Source organism: Lactuca saligna, chromosome 9, assembly GCF_052625555.1.
Source record: "Lactuca saligna cultivar CGN05327 chromosome 9, ASM5262555v1, whole genome shotgun sequence".
Lineage (NCBI taxonomy): Eukaryota > Viridiplantae > Streptophyta > Magnoliopsida > Asterales > Asteraceae > Lactuca > Lactuca saligna.
Window position 1 is genome coordinate 72,181,800 of NC_136425.1, and position 19,226 is coordinate 72,201,025.

Consider the following 19,226-nt stretch of genomic DNA (forward strand, 5'->3'; position numbering starts at 1 on the left):
TAATTCTTTTTCTCTGTATTTCCATTCTCTGCTGCAATTCCATTTCTTTGTACCAAACGCACCCTAATGGAGTAGTGATGGGTGGGGGTCTTATAAGAAATAATTATTAAAAATAAAAATAAAAAAGACAATTTCATCTTTTCACTCCTACATAGGGAGAGATATTAGTGGTTACAACCTCACGGATAGACCATTCGTATTAATTTTTCAAAATTTAGACTAAAGATAGGAAGAAGAGCAAACCAAATGCACCAAATCTATAATTTTTATAATCAGAGTAAAAAAAAAGTCACTCACACTCAAATAAATAAAAAAGATAGAGCCTTCTCACTTTTCCCTACAAAAAAGCCCCTCACATTTTCCTCATCAATGGCTGCTACAAGCTTTTCAGAGACATAGAGAGGTTAAAATCGAAAACAAGCGAAACTCTATCAATGCCACTTTCATCATCAACCTCTTTGTTTCACTGTTATTCCCTAAAAAAAGAACTTTTATTGTTTTTTACAAATGGGTTTATGATAATAACTCCTAAATTCCTTTCTTTATTCTTTTTTCCAAATGGGGTTTCTACTTTTTAGGTATTTGTTGGGAGTTTCATGATTTTAAGGAATTTGCAAGCGGTTGCCAACAAATTCAACAAATACATTTAATATCAGCAAGAGTTATAAATGTAAAAATCCTCTTTCACACTCCCTCACTTAATTTTATAACAAATTACAAAAAAAGTCTACTATTTTCTTTATGTCTTTTTTGGATGTATATCCATGTGTCAGTAAATGCGTATATACATGTATCAGTTAATATCGATTTAAAAAATGTACCAAATAAATGCACTTTTCTGCTCTTTTTAATGTGTGTTGTTGTTGTTGTTTCAGTTTCATAATAACTCATTAACAAAAAAAATGGCTATTGGAAACAACATTCAAGGTGAAGGTGAAGAAGCCATTGTAGCAATGGAACAAGAGGAGAGCCAAGGGGTAGATCAGTCAATGTCTGGTTTCAAGAACTTTCTTTGGCATGGTGGGTCTGTTTATGATGCGTGGTTTAGTTGTGCTTCGAACCAGGTAATTTAAGAAAATACCCATCAACGACAACACTTGTTTCTTTCATTTTCTTGATTTCTTGTTTCTGTTTTTTACATGATAAAGATCGAATTTTTTTTATTGATTTATTTTGAAGGTGGCTCAAGTTTTGTTAACTTTGCCATACTCTTTTTCGCAATTGGGGATGCTTTCGGGGATTATATTTCAAGTGTTTTATGGTTTGCTTGGGAGTTGGACTGCTTATCTTATAAGTGTTCTCTATGTGGAGTATAGAACAAGGAAGGAGAAAGAGAATGTTAGCTTCAAGAATCATGTTATACAGGTTAATTAGTTTTTCCTTTTTTTAAGAACAAATAATTAAACAGAAAAAAATGAATTTTGAAAGTTTACCCATTGTTTTTGCCACATAAAAGCTACCCATTTTCTTTTATATTTATGTAAGAGTCTTTATTTTTAGAGTGTACTTCTGCAAAGAATCTATTTTCATTGATTATGCTATATTTATGTAAGAATATTTATTTTTAGTGCACTTCTGCAAAGAATCTATTTTCCTCTACTTTATGAAGATTTCTGTTTGGCTAAAAAGACATCACATATTACAATATGAACACCCTAGTGAATTTTTAAATGTTTTTATTCGCTGAAATTGCATTGTTTTCCGAAAAAACTGATTATAAAAAGTTAAATATTGGTTGACTTTTTATAGAAGTGTCAATAGGGTGTTTAAAGGATGTCCTATTAGCAACACCCACATATATATATATATATATATATATATATATATATATATATATATATATATATATTATGTTGGGAACTGAAATCTTGAAAATGAGAGACTTTAATGATTAGGAATTGGTTACACAATGGGTAATTGAATTTACTTTTTGTTATTATGGTATTACATTTTTCCTAACTTGTTTTTGTATATGTGAGAAAGACTCTTTCAAATAAAGAAAAAGTTGGAATCTACTATAGTCATTTAATCATTTATTAATATTTCTTGAAAAATAATAAAAATCTTTATATATTATATTTATATCACAGTGGTTTGAAGTATTAGATGGGCTATTGGGACCACACTGGAAAGCCATTGGGTTAGCCTTTAATTGCACATTTCTTCTATTTGGCTCGGTTATACAACTTATAGCTTGTGCAAGGTTAGCTTAAAATTCCATCTCATTATTATCCTTCACCGCTTCCAATTTATCCTTTAAAAGAGGGGTGAGTATATTTGACATTTCGTAAGTTGTTATTATATTATATTATATATATTATATTTACAGCAATATATATTACATAAATGATCATCTTGACAAGAGGACATGGACATACATATTTGGAGCTTGTTGTGCTACAACAGTGTTTGTACCCTCTTTCCATAACTATAGAATTTGGTCTTTTATTGGGCTTGGAATGACCACTTACACAGCTTGGTACATAACAATTGCAGCCTTCATCCATGGCCAGGTATAATCACCAAAAATTAAAATGAATTTTTTATATGATTAAATAAAATATAGTAAGTTTATTTTTGGTCCCTTGAGTATAGCTGATTTTTATCAAATTTGGTTCTCAAATGAGATTCTCATATATTTTTGGTTCTTTGTGCACATAAAATGACTAATTTTGTCCCCAAGTATAACCGACTTTTGCAATTTTGATCGAAAAACTTGTCTTTTTCTGGAACAAGGACAAAAAAACATTACAAAAAACTCGGATAAGAACCAAAATTGCAATAGAAAACTTTTGAGACAAAAAAAAAAATACAAAAACCAACTATACTTATGGACCAAAAATGTAATTTACTCTAACAATCAAGGGATATTTACCCAAATAACTACAAGTCCTTAAAAGATAAAACAAACTTTTTAACAAAAAAAAAAAAAAAAAAAACACACACAAATATCTACCAATTTCGAACATTGCAGTTTTTACTCTTCTTCCTCACAAAAACAGTTCCAAAATTTGCTTTTTTCTATTTATGAAGTTGTTTTTAGCTCTAAAAAGCAATTTTCGAAATTGTTTTTTGTCAGAAAAAAACGAGTTCATAAACTCATATCTATTTTGAAAATTGTAATTTTCGAACTTGGGGGTTATTTGTGTGTGTGCTTTATTTTATTTTTGTGGTTGTTGTTAAAAACTTAGTTATTTCCTAATATCTTTTTAGAAAATGTGGTAATTTCGTGAATATCCCAAAAATCAATATATCATAGGGATTAGAAACGTAATTTACTCCGTGATTATTTTTTGTTATGTAGGATGAAGGGGTTGTTCACTCGGGCCCTAAAAAGATGGTTTTGTACTTCACTGGAGCAACGAATATACTTTATACTTTTGGTGGACATGCTGTCACAGTGTTAGTATTCATTTAATTATTTTTTTTTAAATTTAAATGTGTTTATGATACATTTTATTTATATAATAAATAATGATTTGAGGTTTATATACTTTTTATAGGGAGATAATGCATGCTATGTGGAGACCTCAAAAGTTCAAGTACATTTATTTATTTGCAACATTTTATGTGTTCACACTTACACTTCCATCGGCTATTGCCATGTATTGGGCTTTTGGTGATAAACTCCTTAGCCATTCCAATGCCCTCTCTCTCCTACCCCGGAATGGATTTCGTGATGTCGCCGTTGTCCTCATGCTCATACACCAGGTTTTTTTTTTCTTTTTATAATTGGTGGTTAATTCACATAATAAATCGTTTAAATATTCTTATTTCATTTTCTTGTAGTTCATAACTTTTGGTTTTGCTTGTACACCACTTTACTTTGTGTGGGAAAAAGTGGTGGGAATGCATGACACAAAAAGCATATGTTTAAGGGCATTAGCAAGGTTGCCCGTTGTCATACCAATATGGTTTTTGGCCATTATCTTTCCTTTCTTTGGTCCAATCAATTCGGCTGTCGGGGCTCTCTTGGTTAGCTTCACTGTCTACATCATCCCCGCTCTTGCTCATATGCTCACTTATCGAAAGGCTTCTGCTCGCCAGGTATTCTTGATAATCTTGGACTGTGTTTGATATGCATTGCACTAGGATCAATACTGATGTCAACGAGACAAAAGTCACAACTTTTTGTCCATAATAAAAAGGTGGAATAGCGACTTAGTGGCTTGGTATTCATGACACCTTTGTACTATGTTTAGTGTGTATTGAACCGTATGTCAATGAGATAAAAATTGTAATTTTAATTGTCCTCGAAACTTGTACTCATGACAATGTTAGACTGATTGACTGATACTAATGTCAATAAGACAAAAAATGCAACAAAAACTTGGGAAAGAGGTTTGATCCCAAAATTTTGGTTGGTGTAAAAGACATTAATGCCCTTAAGCTATTGTTGTAAAACTTTTTGGTTGTAGAATGCGGTGGAGAAACCACCATTTTTTCTTCCAAGCTGGACGGCTATGTACATGGTGAACATTTTCATTGTGGTGTGGATTATGGTGGTAGGATTTGGATTTGGAGGGTGGGCAAGTATGACAAACTTTATCAAACAAGTTGATACCTTTGGGCTCTTTGCCAAGTGTTACCAGTGCAAGGCGGCACCACCATCACCACCAGTTTCGCCATCATCAACACTACGTCACTGAGATTGCAAACCTTCTTTTTTTGCACCAAGTATGTTCTAGTTTGGTATAATGTGTAAATGGCTGGATGAATGATGTTAAGTAACTTGAACCATGAAAAAAAGGATAATTAGTTTTGGTGTTATTTTGTTAAACATGCTTAATGCTTAATAGAAAGGTGCTTTATATAATGAGGTTAACAAATACGTTCTCACTTTTCATACATATGAAGGAGTTGCTTTCAATTAACTCTCTAATTCAAGAGTCAAACCAAAGTTTTTTTTTTCTACATATAAGAGTTCTTACTTTATTTTACATGAAACCCTTACTAATTCTTAACATTCAAGTTATTATATTTCTTAATAACACGTAAGTAACAAAATGCTATAACTACACGTCACAGATTTCATGAAATTAACTTAGATCACTTGATATGGAACTATAAGAGACAAAATTAACTTGGGCGATATCCTTTGATATCGAGCTCACACTCTTCACAAAACTTGCTCCCGTGATACTAAACTTTGATCAATCGAATTTGCATTGCATTATCCTTTTCTTGGATGGATTTAATCTCTACTTCAACACTCGCGATTACTAAAAAATATGCATAAACCAGAGAAAAGTGAATTGATTTGAACTTTCAAGGATGCCTTTATAAGTTTTTAGGAAATAAATGAACTTCAATCTAATATGTATGAATTGCAATAATTCATGTGTTATGATATTAGGAAATAGAATGAAATTCAATCATGTAAAAAAAATTATGTTAAAAAGAAATGTGTTTACCTTTTAATGGATTTATGAGTACACTTTGGTATAAAAAGAATGGAATATCATGAAGGCTTCTTAAGGAATATAATCATGTGGGTTTCACAACCAAACATGCCCATACTCTTGATTTAATAATTTCTAAAACTAATTTAGTTTATCGTATACTTAGGGGTGTTTGGATTAACTTATTAGCTTATTTGTAGTAGGAATAAGCAATAACCAATAAACAAGGAGAGATATGCTTATTAAAATTAGCTTATTTAGCCTATTTTTAACACAGTAACCTGATTTTTAAGGATTTTATCCAAACACTTAAATGTAGCTTATTGTGGTGTGAATAAGCAATAAGCAATAAACACCCTTTTTTTTCTATCAAAACACCCCCCTTAACTAGTTAACGAAAAAATCATATACCCAGAATCGTTTTCCAAACAGAAATTCCTACCAAAATTGATTAACTAAAAACAATGATATTTTGGTGGAACATAATAATGTGGATGACTTGGTTTATCATTAGATAAATCAAATAAACTTTTATGTTTTGTTCATACTTATATTCATATTCATTAGATCATTGATAAATATCAAAATCAAGTGAGAAAGATTAAGAAAAAGAATTAATAGATTCCACATATCATTATAGACAATATGTTTAATTCCTTCACCTTTATAATAACAAGATACTTATATTTTCATTTTACATATAATAATATAATAATGAATGTTTATTTTTAATTATAATAGTGATATGCATGGATCTTGTAAAATATACCTTATATTTTTACTAGTAATAACAATACCTATTCATAATCATAAAAATTTGTAGGAAAATGGAACTAAAGTTATACGACGTGGTATTGGTCATATCTTGTTACCAAAAAAATCAACGTTCTCAAAAGAGCTACCCTTATCCTCCCAACAAAGGACACAACACTCGCCAATGGCGTCAATGGCACTTTCAATTGCTTCTTCTTCTTCTCTCTCTTGCTCTCGTTCATGTTCCCCAACTGCCATTCCCCTCGCTTCACCCTCTTCCTCCATCTCTCTCACCTCATCAATTCAACCACTCAGTACGTAAACTCTAAATTCCTTTCTTGTTTTAACTTATGCAATTTTAAGCTTGACTGAGTTTCGTTTCAGTTTATTGCGGAAGAGGAGACAAGAAGACTGCTCAAGGAAAGCGATTCAATCACTCATTTGGGAATGTGAGTTTTCCTGTTTTTCTCAATTTTAGGGTTTCGAATTTCAGTCTATTAATTGCTTGCGTAATTAGCAGAAACGTTCGACAGTTTCCTATTTTCAGCAATCCATAGTAGTAAAATCATGCTCAAATTATCACATAAAATTTTAGCATTTATATGATTGAACAGGCAAGGCCATGGAACAACACCAAGGGCGGAGGACCACCGAGGATGCCGGTGCCACCAGCTTCACCACGGAAAGACCGCTTCGACGACGGTGAGGTTGTTAAGATAGAGATCGATGAGTCTATCTTCTCTAACTAATCTAATCCAAACATTTGTTTAATCTTCTTGTTTCATGATTTTGGGATCAAACTATTTCGATTAAATCCTATGCTTTCAGTTCCAAATCCAATGAGAATCATCAAATTTCTCTTCGGTTACATCATCTGAACACTCTTAAATCTTACTATCGTCCATAATTATTATGGTTAATGTTTATTTATACTTTATATTCAGTTATTTTATTACATATAATATTATTAAACTTATATATTTTATATATAATATATGATATGATATTGTTAAACTGATAGTGAAAGTGGAGTTTATAAGAGTGATTTGATTTAAGTTTTACTACTTTTATATTTTATGAAAATATCATAAGTAATATTTGTTGGGTTATGAGCATTCTAACACTCCTAAGTGTACATGCAACCCTAAATACCTTGGATCTATGTTTTCTCTATTATACATGCAAATATGAACATCCAAGGTATTATCCTAATCTAGCATACAAAATAATGGATATAACAAGATAGAATACATACCTCTTTGATAGTGCTTATCTTCATGAAGCTTGAGTGCTTAGTGCGCCAAGTGTGACACCTCAAATGGTTCACACAACACCATAAGCACTTGGAATAACTTAGAGAGAAATTAGCACACTTCATGAAATCGTGTAGCCCTCATACATACACATAGTGTTAGTCACCACTTCTTGAGCCATGGGTTTCTTTTATATGGTGGCTATTAGGGTTACACCATGTAACTCATGACTTTACCCATTCCTTATGCTCCATGGATTTTAACCTCCATGGAGTATCTATGGGTCACCCCATGGACTTAGTCCAACATAAGGAATCTTGGATCACAAGCCCACATATATAAGAATGAATGATTTACACAATCAACCCATATATTTAATTAGTCTTCTTTTGATCACTTAATTAATTCTAGATTAATTCTTTGATCAATACTAATTAAATAATCTCATTATTCTTATTATTAATATACTAGAACTTATAATATATTAATAACCGTAAGTGTCTTATTTCTCTCATTATAGTCTATCCAAGTGCATGATGCCATGCAACCCAAATGGACCATGCCGGGTCGGGTCAAGTCTTACCAATTATAGTTATGGACTTAGACATTAATCCAACAGTCTCCCACTTGGATAAGTCTAAAACTATTATTGCGTATGACTTCAGGAACCAACTAGCAATCGTAGCTCTCAAAAGCTTCTGTCGAACTCTGACCTTGTAGATGAACTCTGATCTGGTCAATGACTTGTCCATTAGATAAGGGATCATATATTCCTCCATTCTAGATATCATATGGACCGAGACATGGATTATAATCATTCTCTCTGTCCATTAGTTGTTTCCCGATTTCCGATTTATGACGACTGACTAATTGAACAAATCAAATCAGTCCTGGCCCGGCCGAGCACTTCCATTTGTCATCATCAAATCATCGAGGGGCCCACAGATATCGCTTTCATCCCGAAGGTAAAAGGAATGGATAAACTTCGACTCATATGGCTTGTTCTACTACTTGTTGAATCATACACAAAGACACGTTTTATAACATCGAGTTACCAATGCGTTTCGTGTAATCAATGTACTATCAACTCATAGTAACAACTCATATCTCTAGGTTTGAAGAATATAAGATATTATCGTCTCATGATCACTCGTGATAAAATCCATGAAGTGATTCCAATGAGCGCGGGTTGAATCCAATACTCAGAACTTATGAGCACTCATGAGTGTTGTAGCCCTTTGTCCAACATCTTAGACCTCTACAAGCCAACCCATGACAGTCTTAATTCATATCTACTTCCAACATATGACCGACTGTGGATGGTTTGAATAACTTAGTCATTCCGGAAGAATAACCTAGTTTATTCGGGAAGTCAAAACATGCAAAGTGAAACACAATAATAATTGAATCCAATATGGTCTCAGAACTTATGAATATAAATAAAACTCCTTTTATTTATCACCATATGATTACACATTATTTATTGTATATTGTTTCAGCTATCAACATTATTCTTGAATTTAAAACAATAGTTGTCCCATGCTCCAAGCATGCACACTATGTTTTCTAAACAATAGTCATGCCATACACCAAGTATGCATAATATGTTTGTCTATGATCTTTATTTTGTGAACTAGATCAAATGAACATAACTTCAATGATTCTCTTTTCACACTCCCAAATCCTTACTGCAAATGCAAGAATTCCAAATTCATGTCATTTACTGAAATCTGTTAGATTCTAAACTGATATGCATCGATCCTCTTATAATGATTATGCACAAAGTCAAAAAAGACTTAACAACAATCATTACAGAGCATTCCAAAGGAGATCAACTCCTTGGAACCATCCTTCTTGCATTAAGTTTCCTTAATCTTACACAGATTGAAAATTCTAACTTTGAAACATTTCCAGATTCCATTTCGACTATCACTTCTGAACAAGAGTTGCCTCCTTACAGATTATGTCAATATGGTCCTTCCAGAATTATCACTATACTTCCAACTGTCCTTGAGCAACCAATCTTTGGTAAACCTTAGATTGTCCTCGACAATTGTTTAATCCTTTTAGTCATATCCAGTTCTAAACCTTTTCCATTCTTAATGCCCCAGGCATTTGGAAATTTTTAGAAAGGATGAATATAGCACATGTAATCGATCCTATATCCGAAGCATATGGGACACGATTCATGATGTCTCACATAAAGACTAAACCAGTCTTTTGCTATAACATTTCCATTTCAATTTGCCAAGTTCTCATAATTCAGATTATGAAAAGGGATGCCGTAATCATAATCGAATTTAAGAACGCAAATAATGGACCCATATACAGAATTTCCTTATGTTGAGCCATTCCAACATGAAATTCATATATATCCTTGACTAAATGATTAAAACCTCACGATCTAAGCTTATAGATTTGAGATGAAGTATAATTTCCTCTCCCTTAATTATAGCAAAACAACTTTTTCCCAATTGAAACCTTTTGTTTTCTATAATTAACATTGCTAACTTGCAATCTTTATCATAATTATCATGCTCCCACTAACATGATGATTTATGCTCCCACTAGCTTTGACATGTACTCAAAAAACAGCTGGACTTCTAGAAATCAATACTTTATTGACTTTCTTACCAAAGTTCAGATTTATGATACTAGATTGTTTTGATAAGACTTTATCAAAAAACATACACCTTCCCTTAGATAGCTCATGGTTGTGTCAAAACAATTTTAAGAACTATGAATAGGGATGCCGTAATCATAGTCTTGATCGTTTTGACCTTTGCCATTTCTCACAAGTCCAAGTTAGTGTGCCGGTAAACCACATACGCTCCACTAACGACTTTGAGAATGCAAAATATCACATTTGCTATCTAGCTAAATTCTACTTAGTGAAAGTGTTTCCTCACCATCATTTTCATGAATCGGAGAGAAACTTTATGACACTTAGATTTAATAGTGTATGTGTTCTTATCCATGTGAATTGTCAAAACCATAGTCACAAGACAAGGTTAATGACAAATCCAAACTCATATGGACTGAACTCAATCTTAATTTCTTGCCACCTGGTAGCTCAAGGGCCTACCATTGCTTCCAAGTTGTTGTGCAACACATTGAGAACTCTAAGAACTCATATGCAAAGCCAACTTTAACTGGAATGGGCATAGAATATGTCAACACGATAGGTTATAAACCTTAAGTCGTGTGCTAGTGAAGAACTTTAGGTTTCATTCTTGATTAGTTCTTGAGACTTTCAAAACCTTTAAGACTCCCACTGTCCTCTTGACCTATAAGACTCCCTTGTCAAACATCCAAGAGATAGTGCGGATTCTAATCAAGACAAACACTTCACACAATTGGCCTTAGTTGGTCTTTGTTTTATCCAAAACATCACAACTTACCAATTTCAAATGTACAAGAGTAGAAAACTTTTACTCTTACATTTGTCAAGTGTTTTAAACCTTCTTTAAGACATGTCACTCAAATTACAATCTTGGAGTATGACTCTAAGACTTGTATTGGAACGAAGTATGACTCATCTTCTTGATTTAACATTTTCAACAATTCAAGATCCCTTCTTCTTAGTCATAAGAATGCACTAAGACTTCCTTAGAGAACTAATTTTGATATGGTTTCTTAATCATTAAGATGATCACAAAACTGATACTAAAGTACTCTCCCATCTTTTCAGATATGAGAAACTTTTATTCTTTTGCCTAACTTGATTCTCCTTATTCGCTCTGCTATGCATTGGAACCTTTTCCAATGTCTCAGAGTTACACTTAAGCTTGTAAGTATAATCATATTTACTGAACTCTAGTAAAATATGACGAATAGCCTTATATCTTTTGTGGTGGACTTAATCAGTGTACATGACTATGTACTCGATCCCTTAGTCCATTACTTGACTCACACATCCATGTGAACAAGTAATTAGTCTTAATTTTTTTCCAATACTTGAAAGTTCTCATTCATCATGCTATACAACTTGCATGATTCCAAGTCCCGGTCCAATTGAGACTTTGGATGATGAGAGTCTTTCCTTATTTGGTAAATTTAGACATTACCACAAATGAAGGAATCAATTTCATATTTCCACTCTTGCTATTAATGGAATCATATAAGCAACAATTTTTCCTCAAATGCCATTGTAAGGATATTTTAAAATAAATAAAACCAAAATTTTTCTTTTATTTTAAAACTATGCGGAAAAACTTATCCTTACAATCCATATGAAAACTTGTTGTTATCTATTCCTTAGCAATATCTCATAACTCCTAAGAATTAGCTCAAGAATCAAATCTTCAAACTATGCAATAGAAATCCATCTACGCGATCAGATTCAGCATATTCTTTCTTTAAGTTCCTTTACTTTTCTTTGATTCTTAAAACATTACCATGTGACCCAGTCACATCATGTATCAGGAATCTAAAAATAGAAACTTAACAGAGTTAGATTAGTGGTCTTTTACCTGAAGTAGAGTCAATCTTATTGACTTTAACATCCTTAGGTAAATTAGGCAGCTTCGCAACTAATGACCCTTACTTTGGCAATATAAACATATGGACCCTTTGATAATGGTACACGAGACTATCACAGACTTAGACTTTTCTCTTTACCATTTGGTCAACCGAGTTGACTATGGCCGATCCCTTTCCATTGGGAAGAGAATGCTTTTTCTGTATTTCCAGTGTCACCATTGTCAATGTCCATAAAGTTTCAGGAAGTTGATCTTAACAATAGATAAGATCATTAAGGGTCTTGTCATAGTCTATTTCATAGGTGTCCCAAAGGAACTCACTATGTGACTTAGAAAGTGATTGAACCACCAACTTTCTCAAGACTTTGACACCCAACTCTCCCGGCTTGTCAATATGTGACTACATCTCCAAGATGTGATCACACCTAGACCTTGCCTTGCCATTAGGGCTTGAGTGATCTTAAACTTTTCAAGAACTTGTGGGTTAGGGAGAATAATTGGAGGAGGAGAAAGAAGTATGATATCCATGGGACATCATCTTCATTAGGAATGCTTGTTTCAAGAGATTTGGGAAGATCATAAATGTCTAAACCAGACATGTTTTGGGAGATATTCAAGATAGTTGATCTTAAAGTCCTTAATATGACACCCAATATGAAATATTAAGGCTAGGACCCAACAAACTATTTTATAACTTGGAAGAGGTATGCCGTAATCCAAGCTATAAAACAATTTGAAGGTAGGTGAATGACGATTCACCAATTTCCACCAAGATAAACGAAATGTATTATTAGGTTTTAATTGGTTTTTGAAACTCCTAGATCTTTTGAGATTCATTGAACTGTTCAATGGCATGTTTCAATCGCGAGTGTGCCCTTCAGGTTTTGTGACTGGGATGCCGAGGATCACAAAACAAGGTGTGAAGTAACCATGCAAATTATTGGGTACCCTTAAGTGTTTATCCCTCAATCGATGTGCCGGTTAACCACACACGCTCCATCGATACTATGATAAACATTAAGTTACCCTTTGCCTACCTTGTTAAATACGAGTTAGTGTGCCGGTTAACCACACACGCTCCACTAACCGACTTAAACAAAGTGCAAAGTGTAATTTCATGGATTAGCACCTTATTCACATTTTTTTCTAAGTAACTAAGATTGGGTATTTATAAGAGTTTAGTTACTTAGTATTTATCATTAATACTTTTAATGAAGGAAGAATTATAGTCCTGTCAAACTCGTTCGGACTAACGACCCTCCACCAGTCAAGCAAGCGGTGGGTGAGAGTGGACACCCATTAAGTTGCCATTTTATAGGCAACAACCTTATACCCACCTTATAGACCGGCTTCGTGAATGAGGCGTACTAGCGGTAAGACCGACTTTACTCTTATACATATAAATATTATTAACTTATAATATTATAAAGTATAAGGGTTGAATTTTAACTTTTAAAATTCTAAGGGCTAACTTGGAATTAAAGTATTCATAAGAGAAAACTTTACAACTTCCAAAACTTGAGGGCAAGTTTTGAAACTATTCAAAACTAATTAATTCCATAACTTATGTATTTAAAGTAGTTTTAATCCAAAAACTCTTCAAGTTCCATAACTTGTGGACAAATTATGAAAGACTTTAAACTAATAAAGAATTAACCTTTTCTTTATTTTATAACTTATGGAATTAATTAAGGTTACACTTTTTTTTTATTAATTATTTAATGAAGAGACTCTTGAACCTCCATAACTTGAGGACAAGTTATGGAGTCATAAAACAATTTAATGAGGAAAAAGACTCTTCATTTTGTAACCTATTACAACTTTTATGAGTTTTAAGAAACTTAAATGTGACTTTTCAAGTAACTTGAGGATAAGTTACAAAAACACATTTTAGAATCAACTCTTAGATTAAAATGGATTGAAAACATATTATCACATAATTTTCTATTAATCTAAATCAACTCATAAGATCCAAATAATTCAAAAAAAAACTTTTGGATCCCATAACTTATGGAGTTTAATGTTTGTTTAATGATGAAACTTTTCATGTTCCATAACTTAAGAACAAATTATGGAATTCTTTAAAACATTAACACCAATTTTTGTAACTCCATAAAAAACCTTGAATCAATTTTTTTAAACCTTTTGATATCCATAACTTATGGAGGTTTCAAAAAACTCTTTAGATCAAACTTTTAAAACTAATAAAATAATCATATCATTTTATCTTTTACTAAATTTGAACTAATTTAACTCATATAACAAATGATTCAAATTTTACAAATAATTAGTTTTTCACAAAAACAAGTAGTTATCTTAAAATTTGACAAACGTCAATTTTTTTTCCATTTTCCTTTTTTTTTCCTTTAACCTGGAAAAAAACATTTGCATCAAATATAATAGAAAACAACTCATGGCTCTGATACCACTGTTGGGTTATGAGCATTCTAACACTCCTAAGTGTACATGCAACCCTAAATACCTTGGATCTATGTTTTCTCTATTATACATGCAAATATGAACATCCAAGGTATTATCCTAATCTAGCATACAAAATAATGGATATAACAAGATAGAATACATACCTCTTTGATAGTGCTTGTCTTCATGAAGCTTGAGTGCTTAGTGCCCCAAGTGTGACACCTCAAATGGTTCACACAACACCATAAGCACTTGGAATAACTTAGAGAGAAATTAGCACACTTCATGAAATCGTGTAGCCCTCATACATACACATAGTGTTAGTCACCATTTCTTGAGCCATGGGTTTCTTTTATATGGTGGCTATTAGGGTTACACCATGTAACTCATGACTTTACCCATTCCTTATGCTCCATGGATTTTAACCTCCATGGAGTATCCATGGGTCACCCCATGGACTTAGTCCAACATAAGGAATCTTGGATCACAAGCCCACATATATAAGAATGAATGATTTACACAATCAACCCATATATTTAATTAGTCTTCTTTTGATCACTTAATTAATTCTAGATTAATTCTTTGATCAATACTAATTAAATAATCTCATTATTCTTATTATTAATATACTAGAACTTATAATATATTAATAACCGTAAGTGTCTTATTTCTCTCATTATAGTCTATCCAAGTGCATGATGCCATGCAACCTAAATGGACCATGCCGGGTCGGGTCAAGTCTTACCAATTATAGTTATGGACTTAGACATTAATCCAACAATATTTTCTTTTGCCAGCAGGAGACTCTTACAAGGAAACACCTAACATGAAAATAAGATCCCCTATCAATACAATACACCAAAGCCCATAAGGCTAGAGGGAGTCAATTTGTAAAGGGTTTGGTAGTGGTGACGTGGACTTGGCAAACTTACCCTGCAGGTATTGGTTGGCAGTGTTAGGATCGTTACTAGCCTAACCATGCTTAACATAGAAGAACAATTGTTCTAAGGTTTCATTTTCTAAAGAAAATAAATTGGTGATATGCTAACACTAGCTATGATACCATTTGTTAAAATGGCTATTAGCTTAACCATGTTGAACATAGAAGAACAATGAGGTTTCATTTTCTAAAACCAATTGGTCATAGAAGGGGTTACCCAATACCCATTGGCTTATGTGCTAGCATATAGTTTCTCTTTTTACCGATGTGAGATTGAGTTTGCATCTACTCGACAAAAAATAATTTTATGCTCAACATAAAATAATTAAATGGTAATTATAATTCCTTTTATACCTTGGCCCTCTAACACTAGCTAAAGTGTCATAAAAACCTAGTTTCTTTTTTATATATTTTTTCCATAATATATCATTACACAGTAATACCAATATATTACACAAAGCTATCATTATACCTTGTAAATTTATAAAATTTATATGTTTTATTATACAAATATATTAATAGATATGTAACTTAGGAGCAATATACTTTGTGCTTTTCAAATTTTGGCCGAGTAGTTTCTTGAGGTTGCCAATTTTAGTCCTTGCCTCCTCACGCTTCCAATCAGGTTTTTACGTCTGGTCTCCACCGCCTTCTCTCCCTCGATTACATTAGCCGACTGTTTCAAATCTACACAAGTACGCATATGCACGAGTGATCGATTTTATTCTCCCAAAACCCGTTCCACCTCCGACTTCTCACGAACGTCGTCGCCGCCACCACCGTTCTCAATCACTACAATTGCTTACTGTGTCTGCACGATCGCTCTATACTCGAAGATGAGTATGAGAAACTGCGAGAGAGTTGATAAAAAGAGGGGGAACGACGATTGAGGGAAGAAATTATGGAAATGAGAAAGAGAGAGAGACATTGATTATTTGTCAAAGAAAGAAGCAAAAGTACGCAACACTAACACATCCGTCTACCCCTCCGTTTTCACCTTTATACATCAATCTGCGTTAACTGCTCCAGTAAGAATATGAAATTTTTTGGATATTGTAGCCTGAATTAAGTGCATATATGATTTCCCTTTATCCTCTCGTGTAATTACGACTTTTTCCAGATTGATACCTATGCATATTACAATTTCGAATGAAGTTTGCTCGAGTTTCTCCATTGCACCCTGTTTTGAAAAAGAAATCGAACATATTAGTTTGATTAAATCAATGTTTACAATGAATAGCGATATGCCACTAACAATTTGCGTCATATTCCATATTAATATGTTTGGAACAAATTGATCTCTAATATGGTATTTCCATTTCAATTCAGGTATCAGCTAATCCAAATGATTCTATCTCCACATCTAAAGAAAATTCATCTCATTTCAAGGAACTAAGGAATATCGCTTGTGGCGTCCTTGCTGTCTTGACTCTCACTACCACCTCTCCTGTAATCGCTGCTAATCAGGTTCGACTAATTTCTACCTTCCTGTTACATAAACATTATATCGAATACAAATAGTATCAGATTTTGATTTCGGTTTGGATTTTTGATTTTCAGAGATTACCTCCATTGTCGATAGATCCTGAGAGATGTGAGCGAGCATTTGTTGGAAACACAATAGGTCAAGCAAATGGTGTATATGACAAAGCGATTGATCTCCGGTTTTGTGACTACACAAATGATAAAACAAATCTAAAAGGAAAATCTCTTGCAGCTGCACTTATGTCTGATGCTAAATTTGATGGAGCAGATATGACTGAAGTCATCATGTCTAAAGCTTATGCTGTTGGTGCTAGCTTTAAAGGTAACACCGTTTGTTTGATCTGATTGATTTAGCTTCTTGATTTCTTGATAATACATTAATTTTTTTGTTTTTTGTAAAAATGTAGGTACGGATTTTACGAATGCGGTTCTTGATAGGGTTAATTTTGGGAAGGCTAATCTTCAAGGGGCTTCGTTTAAGAACACTGTGTTATCTGGTTCGACATTTGAAGGTGCTCAATTGCAAGATGTTGTGTTTGAAGACACGATTATTGGGTATATTGATCTTCAAAAGCTGTGTGTAAATAATACTATCAATGAGGATTCAAGACTTGAATTGGGATGTAGGAATTAGAAGAGTGATGATGTCTCTTTGTGTTCTGGAATCTTCTTGTATTTTGTGTAAACAGTTTTGTTGTTTGGGATTACTTTGCCTTAATTTTCTCCAAATGTAAATCATTATATAATGTTTTGCTTGCTTTGTATGCACATAATCTAAAAACACAAGTATAAAGCTCTTTGATTTTATCAGTTGACAAGTGCATTGTTTGTTGTTTGACTTGCTTATGGTAGTTTTTATAAACAACATGTTTCTCACAGTAGACAACACTTGGTATGATTATATCATTATACTTTCAAATAGGTGGAATTGGATTGTACTTTATAATTACATGATGAAAATATAATGGGTTGAATGTAAGGAATAACTGTCTTTTTTTTTTCTCTTTCCTATTATGGTATTATGTTTTTAGATTTTCTTATTACAATATTGTACTTCCAAATTATTTTCTTAACAATGGTGTAATGAAAAGGGACGAGTGTACAATGCTATTATAAGAATATTTTAGAAAGTACATTGCCACTATATAACATTGTATTTTCAAAGGGATGAATGTAGAATGGTTTCATAAGATAAGTTTAGAAAGTACATTGCTATTATAATATTGTATTTTTTTCCTTTTCTTATTAGAGTAATATACTTTTGTGTTATTTCTTATTAGAGCATTGTACTACGAAAAATCGATGATTGTAGCAATAGGATCACATATTACCTATTCCTATAATCTAGTGATTTTTTTTGAAATTATAATGTTGTAAAAAAAATGAAACTACAAAGCTATAATAAGATAAATTTAGAAAGTATGTTGTTGTTTCTTGCGTTGTAGTTCATTGCAGTGAAATCTTTTTTTATTAATAACCAATCGTTCATTATTCCTGGTTTTAGGGTGAACATCAAAGTCGATCCATTCCTACATATAGAAAACCAAAAAGCTCAAGGGTATTAGATTAAATACATAAGCTGCCTATAGGTCAATTGAAGTCAACAGTGACTTGAGTTTGTTGTGGGGGATAACGCACTCCCACGATTTAAGTTCATCACAAACTGAGTTTTTCGTTCTGATTTATTTTGCTTCAAATAATGTTCAGACCTACATAAATAAAACGGAAACCAATCTCTAATATATAAAGGGATCGCTCACCGAGATGTTTGTTATGTAATGAACCATGGTCATGAAATAAAATGTTTTTAGTTAATCACTTTCCACTGCTAACATGAATATTCATATCAACTAACCCGAGTTTCTACATCAAACATTTACCAATAAAGCCAACTTCAAAAAAGAGACCCTCCCCCCCCCCTCCAAAAAAAAACCTCATGTAACACCCCATATTTACTATAACCGTAGATTGTAATTATTATAAAATACAAAATAAAATATATTACTCTTGAGCCAAAATAATCATCATAGATATGAAGGAGACGTCAATACAATTTTCGTAGATATATAGAACGCCTGTAACATTCCGAGAATTCAAGTATTTCTAAATTCATCTTTTGGTTTTTAATATATGTTACTTTGGTCTTGGATTGGATAGAAGTAGTCATGGGAAGCCCTAGTGGAAAATTTTTAATTTTGGGTCCAAGAAGAGTATGCTAAGGGTACATGTGGGTATGCTGAGCGTACTAAGGTGCGCCCTGGTAAGCTGGGTGTACTCGTGTATGAAGGAAACCCTAAGTTTTAGGGTTTGTAGGGTATTTAAGCATCCTTATGGCTCATTTATCCCCACCTTTGCAGCCTCCAAAGTCTTAGAGTTGTTCTTGCAAAACCCTAGCCTCCTAGAGTGAGATTGAGAGCCCTAAAGTGTGTTCTTGGTGTTTTAGAGGAAGGAGAAGTGCATGAAGAAGCTTGGAAGCTTGAAGCAAGGATTG

General features: G+C 32.9%; 2 protein-coding genes across 3 annotated transcripts; both read left to right on the forward strand.

Moving 5' to 3' along the window:
- The first annotated feature begins 935 nt into the window (after nucleotides 1–935).
- Nucleotides 936–4,649, forward strand: LOC145015338 (auxin transporter-like protein 4). Its single transcript, XM_078973804.1, has 8 exons — nucleotides 936–1,064; nucleotides 1,180–1,365; nucleotides 2,091–2,203; nucleotides 2,330–2,513; nucleotides 3,305–3,402; nucleotides 3,504–3,711; nucleotides 3,790–4,047; nucleotides 4,419–4,649. The coding sequence occupies exons 1-8, from the start codon at nucleotides 954–956 to the stop codon at nucleotides 4,647–4,649; spliced, it is 1,389 nt and encodes a 462-aa protein (XP_078829930.1). The 5' UTR covers nucleotides 936–953.
- A 2,126-nt stretch (nucleotides 4,650–6,775) lies between these two features.
- Nucleotides 6,776–17,453, forward strand: LOC145015723 (thylakoid lumenal 17.4 kDa protein, chloroplastic-like). 2 transcript variants are annotated; one of them, XM_078974196.1, is made up of 4 exons: nucleotides 6,776–6,862; nucleotides 16,580–16,717; nucleotides 16,811–17,057; nucleotides 17,143–17,453. In XM_078974196.1, exons 1-4 carry the CDS (start codon nucleotides 6,812–6,814, stop codon nucleotides 17,367–17,369), a joined length of 663 nt encoding a protein of 220 aa, XP_078830322.1. In that variant the 5' UTR covers nucleotides 6,776–6,811; the 3' UTR covers nucleotides 17,370–17,453. The 2 variants fall into 2 exon arrangements, with proteins under 2 accessions (XP_078830322.1, XP_078830323.1); XM_078974197.1 differs by having other exon boundaries at nucleotides 6,776–6,857; nucleotides 16,587–16,717.
- The last annotated feature ends 1,773 nt before the right edge of the window (nucleotides 17,454–19,226 follow it).

Excerpts from the sequence above, each read along its gene's own strand:
- LOC145015338 (XM_078973804.1), top strand. The coding sequence starts at position 954 with ATGGAACAAGAGGAGAGCCAAGGGGTAGATCAGTCAATGTCTGGTTTC. Across the intron at positions 2,514-3,304 it reads CAGCCTTCATCCATGGCCAG|GATGAAGGGGTTGTTCACTC; the intron begins GTATAATCACCA and ends TTTGTTATGTAG. Across the intron at positions 3,403-3,503 it reads GGTGGACATGCTGTCACAGT|GGAGATAATGCATGCTATGT; the intron begins GTTAGTATTCAT and ends TACTTTTTATAG.
- LOC145015723 (XM_078974196.1), top strand. The coding sequence starts at position 6,812 with ATGCCGGTGCCACCAGCTTCACCACGGAAAGACCGCTTCGACGACGGT. Across the intron at positions 6,863-16,579 it reads ACCGCTTCGACGACGGTGAG|GTATCAGCTAATCCAAATGA; the intron begins GTTGTTAAGATA and ends ATTTCAATTCAG. Across the intron at positions 16,718-16,810 it reads CTGTAATCGCTGCTAATCAG|AGATTACCTCCATTGTCGAT; the intron begins GTTCGACTAATT and ends TTTGATTTTCAG.